Here is a 14,118-nt window from a genome sequence, read left to right as displayed (position 1 = left end):
AGGGTTTCCGCGGGGACTTAAAGTCTTTAAGGCCTAAAAATTATTATTTTTTTTTTTTAGTCTTCACTGTTCTAGGTCTTAAATATTTCTGCACAGGTCTTATTTTCCGATGTCCATGTAACGCTACTGCTGTTGCTGTTGCTTGGTTTTCGTGGTGTTGTACAGTCGTTCTTTATTTCACCAGTCCAAATGTAATTTGCGGTATTACAACTACAAATGAGACCAACATGCAATAGCCAATCAGCGTTCTCCGGTTTTGAACTCTGCGCACGGCGAATGTGACGTCATCGCTGCGTTTGTGGAGGTTCGCTTTGGGCCGCATGACATGATTTCGGCTGGCGGAGCTCACGAAATGTTTTGAGACTCGAGTGAACAGTTCACGCTTCACCGTGTTTGATTTGAGTTTAATATGAATCGCTTTGAAGAGATTTTGTCTGAAACGGGTACAGACATCTTTATGATCCGTCCATGCGTGATCATAGGAAGAACCAGATGACCAATAATTCTGGGCCTGAAATAAACCTGAGGGCCTCGGGAAGAGTTTCCCCAGGTGGAAATAGAGAATAAAGAGAATAATTAGCGTAGCTGCTGTTCATAGTGTGTATAAACAAGATGCAGAACCTGTGTGGGAACCCGCTAAGTGGTGCATTGCAATTATTTATTTATTTTTCCAAGTATCATGGTTGGTTGAAAAGCCTTTTTCTTTTCTTGGGCCAATATATTTTGGCTTTTAATGTGACATTGTTGAGAACAATTATGAATATGTTACATAAATTATTACACAACTGTTAATCAAAGAAAGCTTAATAAACAATCTAATGGACTTTGTTTTCTTCTTCGACGTCGTCGTCTTTTTCTTCGTAGTACTAGGCAAACACGTTAATTGATTTATTTCAATTAAATATATCAAAATATTGCATAAAATAATAAGATAAAGGAAAAATCACCAAAAATATTGCATAATATTATGTAGTTTTTTTTTTTGTAGTATTATGTAGCATGAGACCCAAAATGTTAGTTGTTAGCTGTTTAAAACTTATTTGATCATTACTATATTACTATACATTTTTATTTACTGAACTCCCCAAAAACGACCTTTTTGAAAACACCTTTTAAATGTGTGTTTAAGATGTTAGTTAGTGTTTTTTGCACTGAATGCTGGTTTTAGTTTTCTAAACTCTGTTTTAACTTTTTGTTTGCGTGTGTTTTGCTGTAATTATGTGTGTGTTTTGTGCAGGCCATGTGCTGTGACGATCGTGAGCACTGCTGTCCGCATGGCTACATCTGTAATCTGGAGTTCGGGACGTGTGTGAAAGCGTCTGTTGATCTCAGTGTTTCCCTGACTGCAGTTCAGACACCGGAGATTCAGTGCGACGCCTCCACTCGCTGCGCACCCACGCAGAGCTGCTGCAGATTAGCAGACTCCACATGGGCCTGCTGTCCTTATACACAGGTACAGCTTACATTTTTATTTTCTTTTTATTTATTTATTTTACATTCTTGTATTAATTTATACATTTATACAGTTCACAGGTCAAATGCAGTTCCTGGAGGGCTGCAGCTCTGCACAGTTTAGTTCCAGCCCTTCTTCAACACACTTACCTGTAGGTTTCAAACAGAACTGAGTAACTTAAGTAGTTTGATCAGGTGTGTTTAGTTAGGGTTGGAACTAAACCTGTGCAGACCTGCGGCCCTCCAGGAACTGAGTTTGACACCCGTGATTTAATTTATTATATATATATTTTTATTTAGCTTTTTCAAAAGTTAACAATACAGACCAACATAAAATAAAACACAAGCAAATAAATAAATAAATAAATGAAATAAAATGAATGAATGAATGAATCAATGAATAAAAATGAAGGATTGAGTGAACGAATAAATGAATAAACTAATAAATTAATGAATGGATAAATTAATAGATGAATTAATAAATGAATGGATAAATAAATTAATGGATAAATGAATGGATGAATAAATGAATGGATAAATAGAAATGAATGGATAACTGAATGGATGAATAAATGAATGGATCGATAAATGAATGGATATATATAAATGAATGGATGGATAAATGAATGGATAAATAAACAAATTAATGGGTAAATGAATAGATGAATGAATGAATAGATAAATAAATGAATGGATGAATAAATTGATGGATGAATGAATGAATAAATGAATGGATAAATAAACAAATTAATGGGTAAATGAATAGATGAATGAATGAATGAATAGATAAATAAATGAATGGATGAATAAATTGATGAATGAATGAATGAATAAATGAATGGATAAATAAATAAATTAATGGGTAAATGAATGGATGAAAAAATGAATGGATTAATGGGTGAATGAATGGAAGAATAAATAAATTGATAAATGAATGGATGAATGACTGAATGGATGGATAAATGAATGGATGAATAAATGAATGGATAAATGAATGGATAAAAAAATGAATGGATAGATAAATGAATGTATGAATAAATGAATGGATAAATAAATGGGTAAATGAATGGATGGATAAATGAATGTTTGAATAAATGAATGGATAAATAATTGAATGGGTAAATGAATGGATAAATAAATGAATTAGTAAATGAATGGGTATATAAATAAATGAATGAATGGATAAATGAATGGATGAATAATGAATGAATAAATTTAATGGATAAATGAATGGGTAAATCAATTAATAAATAAATTAAATGAATAAATAAATAATTTATCCAATCATTTATTTATTAATTTAAGTTAATTAATAATTAAATATCTAAATAAAAATAATAGTACATAAATACTTATATACAGTAAAATACAGAGATGCAGTATAAACCAATAAAAAAGGTTATCAAATCATGTGGTACTGCTTTTATATACCTTAAAAATGTTCAGCAAATTTTATTAAATAATTCAACTCTTCCTCTCAAAATATGTAACTTAACTGTAATATGTAAAAAAATATATATACATAAATAATAATAATAAATAAAAAAAAATATATATATATATATATATATATATATATATATATATATATATATATATATATATATATATATATATATATATATATATATATAATTAACTTTTGTTTCTTAGATTTTTTTTTTTTGTTAATGAAATTAATTATATATATTTGTTAATTTTATTGATTCAAATAAAAAAAATTACATTTTCAAAGTTTTTATTATTATTTATTTATTTATTTTAATTGTATTATTATTTTTAAATAGTGTTTAGGGGATTTTTATATTAATTCTTAAAGTGAATTCGGAACTGACAGATAACCTCTCTAACGTATGCAGACTTTTAACTTGTTTCTCTCTATCTCTCTCTCCCTCTATAGGCCGTGTGCTGTAAAGACATGAAACACTGCTGCCCAATGGGATACAAATGTGACCCAAACGTCCAAGGTTGCACTAAATCATCCTCATCCACGTGGTGGAATAATTCTCTCTAACTGAAAAAAAAAATTGACTGACACTGAACCACTATCCATCCATAAAAATATCACACACACATACACACACACACACATACAAGCACAAAGCATAGTTATTTTCTGATGCCTGCTTTGGAAAAAGGACTGTGCATCATTTTTCTCTTTGTAATATTTAGTTTTTACTGAAATATAAATTATAGCAGGCTTTATGATTAAGCAGGACACACACTGAGAGACTTCAATGAAACTGACTACAAAGCAAGAGCACATTGTTCAGTGTTAATACACATATTAAAAGCTGCAAGTTTTCCAGTTATCCAGAGTGAATGTAGAAGTGATTTTAGCAATATTGTAGTTCCCGGTCCCCTAAGACATTTAGAAATGATCCTTAAAGGGTAAATGACTAAGGTAATGACATCTGGAGTCAGTCGTGTGTTAGTAAGATGATGATTTTCATGTATTTGTATTTATGATGCTGATTAAAACAGAGTGAACCAATGATCTAAGAGTAAATAATACCATATCTGACTGCTGATTTTAAAATGAAAGCAGTAAATCTACAACCCAATGCATCAAACACAAAAGCAGCTTCCAGGTCAAATGTGTTCCATAATTGTAGCTCTGACAGGAATGAACGTTTTACGAACATTTAATTCTGTATTTGACTTAAAGAGACAATTCAATCAAAAATGAAATAAATCCTTATTTACTCACACTCAAGCGATTAGTCGACTTTAAAATAAATGGGTTTACTCATTTTAAGTAAAGCAGTTTGTTGACTTAAACCCATTGTTTTATAGTGATTCAGTTGGCTTAAAAAGTGAGTAAACCCATTGCTTTTAAAATGATTAGTTGACTTTACTTGAGTAACCACATTGATTTTAAAGCGATTAGTTGACTTAAGCAGAGTCAACTAACCACTTTAAAATCAATGGAGTTACTCGAGTAAAGGCAACTAATCGTTTTAAAAGCAATGGGTTTACTCACTTAAGCAAAGTCAACTAATCACTTTAAAATCATTGGAGTTACTCAAGTGAGCAAGCCTATTGCTTTTAAAGTGAGTAGATGACTTAAGTGAGTAAACCCTTTGATTTTAAAGCAATTGGTTGACTTTAAAATCAATAGGTTTACTTAAGCGATTAGTTGACTTTACTTGAGTAACCACATTGATTTTAAAGCGGTTAGTTGACTTGAGTAACTCCATTGATTTTGAAGTGATTAGTTGACTGCTTAAGTGAGTAAGCCTGTTGCTTTTAAAGTGATTTAGATGACTTAAGTGAGTAAACCCATTGATTTTAAAGTCAACTAATCACTTTTAAAAGCAATGGGTTTACTCACTTCAAGTAAAGTCAACTTATCACTTTAAAACCAGTGGGTTTACTTAAGTGATTAGTTGACTTTACTTAAGTGGGTAAACTGATTGATTTTAAAGTGATTAGTTGAAAAATCAATGGGTTTACTCACTTTAAGTAAAGTCAACTAATCGCTTTTAAAGCTTGAGTAAGCCCATTGATTTTTTTAAAGCGATTAGTTGACTTAACTTAAGCAAAGTAAACTAATGGGTTACTCACCTAAGTGAGTAAACTCCATTGATTTTAAAGCAATTAGTTGACTTTACATTAAAAGTAAGTTCATTGCTTTTTAAAGTGATTAGTTGATTTTAAAATCAATGTGGTTACTCAGGTAAAGTCAACTAATCACTTTTAAAGCAATAGGCTTACTCACTTAAGCAAAGTCAACTAATCACTTCAAAATCAATGGAGTTACTCAAGTCAACTAATCGCTTCAAAATCAATGTGGTTACTCAGGTAAAGCGATTAGTTGACTTGAGTAACTCCATTGATTTTGAAGTGATTAGTTGACTTTGCTTAAGTGAGTAAGCCTATTGCTTTTAAAGTAATTAGATGACTTAAGTGAGTAAACCCATTGATTTTAAAGCAATTGGTTGACTTTAAAATCAATTGGTTTACTTAAGTAAAGTCAATTAATCGCTTAAGTAAACCCACTGATTTTAAAGTCAACTAATTACATTAAAAGCAATGGGTTTACTCCCTTTACTTAAGTAAACCCATTGCTTTTAAAGTGATTAGATGACTTTACTTAATTGAGTAAACCTGTTGTTTTTATAACAAATAGTTTACTTAAAGTGATGGTTTACTCACTTTTTAAAGTAAAGTTATCTAATCGCAATAAAAGCAACAGGTTTATTCACTTTAACTTAAGTTAACTAATCACTTAAAAATTTTATAGCTTTGTTGTTAATTTTGAGTGCAAACAAATTCACATGATTTCCAAATTTGGTAATTTTAGGCTCAAATGTGCAATTTTTTTATTTTTTTTTTAATAGAAGAGCTGTTGAATTAAGTATAGTATATTAAAGTAAGTATATTTAATCTGTTTCTGTTTAGATTTAAATGTCGTTCTCAATTATTACACATTTTTAAATATAATTTTAAACTTGCCAAATGAGCACATGAATCTGGTTGAATATTTGTGATGCAGTGAACTTTATTTTAATTTTATTTGAGGTGGATTTGTTTGTTCTGGTTAATAATACCAAGTGAAAAAAAAAACAGAAATTAAATCCTTTTAAAACCGATGTGTGTTGACTCACTGGTGTCTCCTCGGACTATTTTGATAAACTTGGTCTAGTTTCTATAGTTACTGTTGGCAGATCCATCAATGCTAATTCATATTCACAAGTGTTGGAGAACAGAAGATCTCAGAAGATTAATTGAATTAAATTTGAGTTGAAAGATTAATCAACAATAAACTCAATATAAATGAGAAATTTTAAAACGTAAACTAAAAATTGACCTCTAAGAAAGCCCATCAGCCAATCACAGAGTCTGACACAGATTTTCCAAAAGGCTGTTGCGTGATGGGAGTCATGTTTCACAGTGGTCTCTCTCACACCGGCTAAAATACAGTTCGCATTCGCCTGAAGACGCACAAGAGCTTAAAATATCTTCATCCTTCAACAGCGTTTGACTCCACGAAGAAAACAAGATCGCTTTGGAGAAAGTTAGCAGGTTTCTACAACCCTCTCTCGGCTGTTTTATGAGGTATGTTGACATTTTGAGTTTCAGAGCAGCTGACCGGAACTTCACTACACTGCTGGAAGATGAATTAAGATGAGTGAGCTCGTGGAAATAGAAGATTACAGTCAAAATACATGCATGGGTGGATACTATTCAAAGTTTCGAGGGCTAAAGATTAAAAAAAAAAAGGATTATGTTATATATCTTTTAAAAAACGTCTCATGTGGGTTTAACTGCAATTGTTTGACTAAAATAATTCTGCATTTTAATAGAAGGCAAACCAAATCAGTTTTAATGTTTGAAAATATAATTTATTCGTTATGCAATACTGAGTTTTTGTCAGCTCTGCAGTCTTTTAAGTGTCAAATGATGCTTCAGAATTCATAATATGCTAATTTGCTGCTAAAGACACATTTATAATCTTCAAAACTGTGTTTTTATTATATGATTGCTGTATTTTGTTCCATTAGTTAACAATGAAACGCAATTGATGTAAATTATATGTAAAATAAATATATGTAAAATCAAACTGTTCAGAATTTGCTGAATGAAAGATTAATATCAGGGGTAGTTCACCCAAAAATACAAATTTAGTCTCAATTTACTCACAATTTAGTGGCTCTAAACCTTTATTAGTTTATTTCTGATGTTTTGATGAAAGCTGAAGACCTGTAACCATCAATAATAGGAAGCACAAATACTATAAGTCAATGGTTACAGGTTTTCAACATACTTCAAAATATCTTCTTTGGGGTTCAACAGCTAGAAACTCAGAGGTTGGAAATAAGTGAAGGCTAAGTAAGTAAATAATGAAAGAATTTTCATATTTGGGTGAACTGTCCCTTTAAGACTATATCAAACTTTTTAATAGCGATGTCAATAATTGCATAACTATCCTATTCACAAGAACTCCTGTGTGTGCTGATAATAGATGTGTGAATATTGTACATAATGAAGGCATGTATAATTATATTAACTAGTCTGAAGGGTATATTAGTCTGAAGGTTTTACTACAGCAAGCATAAAGCAGAAATCAAAGTTCAAAGCGGAGAAGGTAAAGAGACTGAGGAAAATGTTGGGAATGTTGGCCTCTGATAAATGATCCGCTGTGAGAAAGTGTGAAGGCGGGAGCAGAACAGCTGAAGGGAAGCGAGAGACATTGCAGCGTCCGTCAAACGTGCCAAAATGTCACTGCTATAAATAAACACACCTCAGCAACTGCTCTCCAATCGACACACGGTTGTAACTGCTATTTGGCAACGCGGAAGTAAGTTATGTTATTATTTGTTATGTGTAAAAGGCTTCCGGTTAATTGACTGCTGGCTAGAGTAATACATTAATGAAACGGAAACCAATGTTATTATTAATGCTACGTGTTTTAAAATATCATGTTGTTATATCAAATTATAAACAACCGTAGGCTTGCACCGGATGTCTCGCACGTGCAGTTTACAAATGGCCGCCCTTACAAAAAAATTGCCATTGTTTTACTTCAAAACCACAACTGTTTTTTTTTTGTAGTTTAACCATAAGCACAAAGTAGACTGGTTTTGTTAGTATGGAAGCCGGTTCCCGCCACTAAATAAAATAATAATAATAATTGATTAAAAAATGATAAACTCAGAATTTTGACTCAATGTCTTGCAAGTCTGTCTTTATAACTCGGAATTCTGACATAATAACTCGCAGTTCGGAATAATAACTCGCAATTCTGACTTTATAACTCGCAATTTGAGTTAATAACTCGCAGTTCTGACTTATAACTCGCAATTCTGACTTAATAACTCGCAATTCTAAATAATAACTTGGAATTTTGTCTTTATAACTGAGAATTCTCACTTTATAACTGGGAATTCTGACTTAATAACTCGCAATTTTGACTTAATATCTCACAATTCTGAATAATAACTCACAATTCTGACTTATAACTCGCAATTCTGACTTTATAAATGGGAATTCTGACTTAACTCGAAATTGCGACTTTATAACTCAGAATTTAGATTTTATAACTCACAATTCTGACTTTATAAAGCAGAATTCTCACTTAATAACTCACAATTCTGAATAATAACTCGCAATTCTGACTTAATAACTCGGAATTGCGACTTTATAACACAGAATTTAGATTTTATAACTCGCAACTCTGACTTTATAAAGCAGAATTCTCACTTAATAACTCGCAATTATGACTTTATAACTCAGATTTCTGACTTTATAATTTTTTTTATATTGTATTTATTATTATTATTATTATTATTTTTATTCAGTGGCGGGAACGGCTTCCATGTGTTACACCACCCACAATATTTGTAAAACTGTGATTATGGTAATCAAAACTACCAGAAAATAGGCTTTTTCTACTGTAATTTATTCTGAGCTGCCAAAACGAGTTCTTAGTTATTCACCTTAACAGGAATTTCACCTTTATTATATTGACCTCATTGCAGGTGCTGCCTCTCATTGGAATAATCTTGGCTCTGGTCTCATTCACTTCCTTTGATTTATAGACGTGAAACCAGCTCATTATGCTGCTTGATGTTGCAAACTGACATTTTCTGATAATATTATTCAACATTTTATCTATAGTCATGAACACACGTGTTTGTAGAGCAAGTAGTTTGACCCTTTTTCGCTGTTTATAATTCCCAGTCATATCTCCCATAGGCAACTGAATTGAAAGTTCTTAACAGATGTGCCCAAACTTAGTCCTGTAGGGCCAGTGCCAAATATTTAAGTTCCAACCCCAATTAAACACACATGAACCAGATAATCAAGCTCTTTCTAGATGTACTAGAAACTTCCAGGCAGGTGTGCTAAAGGAAGTTGGAGCTAAATTATGCAGGACACCGGCCTTCCAGGACCGAGTTTGGCCACCTTTGTTCTAAAACAATCGCACACTTCCACATTAAAGAATAAAGTCAATAGGACAGTATAGTTAAGACAGAAAAGTGTGGGGAACGGGAGATGAAAATAGGATCGCCAAAGGACCTTGAGCAGGCAGCACAGTGGCGGAGTGGGTAGAACTGTCGCCTCACAGCAAGACGGTCGCTGGTTCGTATCCCGGCTGTGTCAGTTGACATTTCTGTGTGGAGTTTGCATGTTCTCCCCGTGTTAGCGTGGGTTTCCTCCAGGTGCTCTGGTTTCTCCCACAGTCCAAAGACATGCTCTATAGGTGAATTGGGCAAGCTAAATTGTCCATAGTGTATGTCCTGGTCCTCCAGGTTGGGGGTTGAGCGTTGGGCTAATAACCCTTCTCGTAAAATTAGATGTTACGGAACACCAATATAGTGCGGCTAAATATCAAATTCGATATAAATGGTCCTGGGAATAATTAAATAAGCAAAGGACGTTGAGCCCGGAATCGAACTTGGGTCACTGTGAACACCTCAATGCTAAATTCGGCGCACTTAAAGTCCGCATGAGCTTGAAACTGCAACCGTTTTTTTTTTTTGTATTATGATACAGTTCCTAGAGAAACGGGATATTAAATGAGAAAACAGTGGGCGTGGCTTGTTTTGTCTACTGCGAGCTGATTGGATGTATTAAAGTAGGTATTTCAGTCAGAAAGATCGGGATTGGGGTTTGGAGAGAGTTATTACAACCTAACAGACACCTCCTCCTCACTATTTCTGTTTGTTGTCATAGCAATGTCAAAACTGACAGCTGGAGGGGCGTGGTTAAGTATGTTAGCCACGCCCAATACCTCAGACAGCCGTAATCGGAGAACTTCCCTGAAAAAAACAGAAATTTTCAGATTTCAATTTTAGATTAGATGCAGAGAGGGATTGTTCAGCACAAAACTAGCAATGCGAACTAACAAAATCAATATGATTAATTTTGATTCCTAGTAATTGAATTAATTACTAATTACTAGTCAGCGCAGCGAATTTAAGATGATTACAGGAGATGCCAAAACAAAATTAGGTACCTTTAAAGGCCACTAAAATTAAGTGGATTAAACAATGCTATTTCCCGTAAAGGGTTGCAGCTGGAAGGGCATTCGCTGCGTAAAACATATGCTGGATAAGTTGGCGGTTCATTCCGCTGGGGCGACCCCAGATTGATAAAGAGACTAAGCTGAAAAGAAAATGAATGAATAAAACAATGGTATAAGAATAATGGTAAAAACTGACCTGAAGTTTTGTTTATTTTTATATTTTTCAAAGCACAGAGGGATGGCCATACCGAGCATGTCTGACTCCAGCAGGCTTACAGAAGTGCCCGCTCTGGCTTATCTGGATGAAGGGATGTCAGCAGCGGGTACAGAGTGTCCAGAAGAGCCCGATCTCCAGCCAAGAGCCCTGGAGGAGCTTCAGCCAGAGGGTAGAGTGAAATTTAATAGCATTAATTATACAATATAGTAATATTTAATAACTAATAGTTTTATGTTTTAGTCAATAATATTTGTGAAGGAGAGAATGTTTACTATGTAGAGATGGATTTGAATGGGAAGATGTGTTAAAATGGATATGTTCGACGTGTACTTTCAGGCAAGCAATGTCAAGCATCTGCAATTACAACTATAGAAGACGACAGCATTCATTCATGCACCAGCAACAGGTTTGCGATTCACATCTGATACTTTACATCTGCTCCCAGTTAAATTACAGGTGTATCGGATGCATACATAGAAGCTGAGTCCTATTTGATATTATGCAACAATCCTTATGTTTTAATCAAAGTGAGATAAATGTGATTTCTTTCACAATGCTTTTAGCTGGAATGTTAAAATGGACCTTTTATACTGCATGAGCTTAGAAAAAATATGATATATTATAAGAGGCTGTACCGATATGTTTTTAATTACTTGGCAACCTGTTTTAGATTAGGTAATGATGGACTCCTCAATCATTTCAGAAGAGTAGGATTTTACTTTTTTAAATTAGTATTTTAATAATTAAAATGATTTAAATAATTAAAATTAATTTAATAATAATAATTTTTTTAACGTATTTATTATTATTTTAATTAATTAATTAATTAATTCATTCATTCATTCATTCATTTATTCAGTCATTAATTAATTCATTCATTCATGTATGTATTTATTTTTATTTATTTTTTTATTTTTTTATTTATTTATTCATTTGATAATTCCTTTGACTGTTCGTTTATTTATTTATTTTTAGTTTTTATTGTCTTATTTAAATTTGTCTATTTATTTGTGTATTCTTTTTATTTATTTATTTTACTTGTCTATTCATTTGCTCATGTATGTATTTATTTATTTATTTATTGTTACATATAATTTTTCTATTTATCCATTTATTGATTTGTTTATTTGTTTATTTTTTGTTTATTTATTGTCTATTCTTTTTATTCCATTTATTAATTTATTTTTATCTATTATTTATTTATTTATTATTATTATTATTCTGTCCAGTTGTTTATTTATTTATTTAATTTATCTATTTATTTATTTTTTATATATTATTATTTTTTCCATTTATTTGTTTATTTGTTCATTTAGTTAGTTAGTTAGTTAGTTAGTTTTATGTATTATTTTTTTCCATTTGTTTATTTATTTATTCATTTATTATACATTTTTTGTCCAGTTGTTTGTTTATTTATTTATTTATTTATTTATTTATTTATTTATTTATTTATTTATTTATTTATTTATTTATTTATGTATTTATTTATTTATTCTTTTATTTTATTTATTCTTTTGTTTTATTTATTTATTTATTTATTTATTTATCTATTCTTTTGTTTTATTTATTTATGTATTTATTTTATTTATTTATTTATTTATTTATTATTTTTTCCAATAATTAATTAATTTATTTATTTATTATCTATTATTTCGTCCATTTGTTAATTAATTAATTAATTTATTTATTTATTTGTTTATTATATATTTTTTGTTTGTTTGTTTTTATTTTGCATTTGTTCATTTCATTTCATTCATTCATTCATTCATTCATTCATTCATTCATTCATTTATCATGCTTTCGTTCTTTCCTTTATTTATTTATATTTTTTTCAATTGAACTTAAATGAATGTGGGTGCAACAGGGGAATTGTTTTGGGTTGGGAGGGCTATTTTAACTAACTGTATATGTTTCATGTCTGACATCAATAAAAAACAATGGAGAAATCTATTTTTTGTGATCGATGGATGCATTTATTTAACAGCATTTTTGTCTACAATATTAATTCTTAGGTCAGATTCATCATTCACTTCAAGCGAGACAGAGAACAAAGCAACAGTCAGCAGCTTCAGAAAACGCCACAGGAAACACCGAATGAAAAATAAAAACATGAGGAAAAAAAACGAGATGTGTAGAAAAGACCACCGATCAGTCCTTTCAGACCACATAACAGCAGAATGTTTATCCAGACCTCAGCAGGTTACTCCAGATGTCTGGGAAGACGCTGACATCTCACGTTTATTTCTTCGCAAACTGAACGTCGACTTTTTTTCAACATTTGAGTCTCGCAGCTCGATATCTGACACCATGGATCCAAAATCAGACGTTGCGTATATTTATGCTGAAAGTATAAAAGGTTGTGACTCGTCTCTTTGCACGATGGACACCAATAATACTCTTTTATCAAACAATATTCATATAAGCAACAATTCTGATTGTACCTGCAAGAGCTTCTCATCTGAAGACTCAGACTGTGATTTGTACGTCTCAGGAAACCTGTCGGGTAACAGTATAGAGGCGAACGCAGGCTCTTTCTTGGATGAATTCAACTTTGAATCCACTTGTATTTACACCGAATGGGATCAGAAAGTGGACAGTACAGAAACCGAGTTGCATTACAGTCTAATCCAAGCAGAATGGGGTTCAGCTTCATCAAATTACAGCGACTTTTCCTGCAACACAGACACAAAATCCAGCAGCTCAGATTCAGACGGCTGCACTGTAGAGGCGATCTGTGATCTTAAATGCCCAGACGGATGTGCTGACGTGTTTTTGTCTGATTGTTTTGACTGCTGTGATGAATTTGGCACAGTTAAGGATGTCTGCAAGGACACGGAGAGTGATTCGGAGTCGGGTGAACTTTGGGGTGTCGTGACTCAGACAGACCGACAGCATTTCTCAGATTTTTTCTGTGAAATGATTAAAGAAGAGACGCAGGAGAAAGATATGAAGAAAATGAATGTAAACGAGGGGTTCCTGTTTCATCCAAAGCAGGTGTGTGTTAATCGTTCACTGTCATTTAATGCTGGCTGAAAATCTTACTTACTGTATAATCTCTTTAAATTGATTTTAGTTTAATGTTTTAAATTTTATTTAGACAAACCATACAATTGACATATTTTAAATATATGGACACATTTTTATACATATATTGTGCATTTTTAATTAATTAAAAATATACATTTTCCTTTACATTATTGTTTCCTTTACATTATTCCTTAAAAAGGCATTCACACAATTGGCAAAAAGGCATTCAAACAAAATGTTTTTTAAAAATTATATTATATTATATTATATTATATTATATTATATTATATTATATTATATTATATTATATTATATTATATTATATTATATTATATTATATTCATTAATTTTCTTGTCGGCTTAGTACCTTTATTAATCTGGGGTCGCCACAGCAGAATGAACCACCAACTTATCCAGCATGTTTTTACGCAGCGGGTGCCCTTCCAGC

At 31.7% G+C, this 14,118-nt stretch overlaps 2 protein-coding genes across 4 annotated transcripts in view; both read left to right on the top strand.

Moving 5' to 3' along the window:
• grnb (granulin b) overlaps positions 1-4,163 on the top strand; it is a 28,127-nt gene extending 23,964 nt beyond the window's left edge. For both annotated transcript variants that reach the window (XM_056450690.1, XM_056450689.1), the window contains 2 exons: positions 1,238-1,453; positions 3,353-4,163. In XM_056450690.1, the coding sequence (XP_056306665.1) occupies positions 1,238-1,453; positions 3,353-3,466 (330 nt within the window). In that variant the 3' untranslated portion in view covers positions 3,467-4,163. The remainder of the gene's footprint in view (positions 1-1,237; positions 1,454-3,352) is intronic.
• A 2,154-nt stretch (positions 4,164-6,317) lies between these two features.
• LOC130218104 (uncharacterized) overlaps positions 6,318-14,118 on the top strand; it is a 25,509-nt gene continuing 17,708 nt past the window's right edge. Inside the window, exons 1-4 of one of the 2 annotated variants that reach the window (XM_056450141.1) lie at positions 6,318-6,513; positions 10,661-10,812; positions 10,980-11,049; positions 12,656-13,637. In XM_056450141.1, the coding sequence (XP_056306116.1) occupies positions 6,509-6,513; positions 10,661-10,812; positions 10,980-11,049; positions 12,656-13,637 (1,209 nt within the window). In that variant the 5' untranslated portion in view covers positions 6,318-6,508. Of the gene's footprint in view, positions 6,514-10,655; positions 10,813-10,979; positions 11,050-12,655; positions 13,638-14,118 lie in introns of both variants that reach the window. The other variant, XM_056450142.1, reaches the window with a different exon arrangement.

The sequence above is a fragment of the Danio aesculapii genome, chromosome 24 (assembly GCF_903798145.1).
Source record: "Danio aesculapii chromosome 24, fDanAes4.1, whole genome shotgun sequence".
In the NCBI taxonomy this organism is placed as follows: Eukaryota; Metazoa; Chordata; class Actinopteri; order Cypriniformes; family Danionidae; genus Danio; species Danio aesculapii.
The sequence above is the reverse complement of the archived record's forward strand: the minus strand, read 5'-3'. Positions and strand labels throughout refer to the sequence as shown.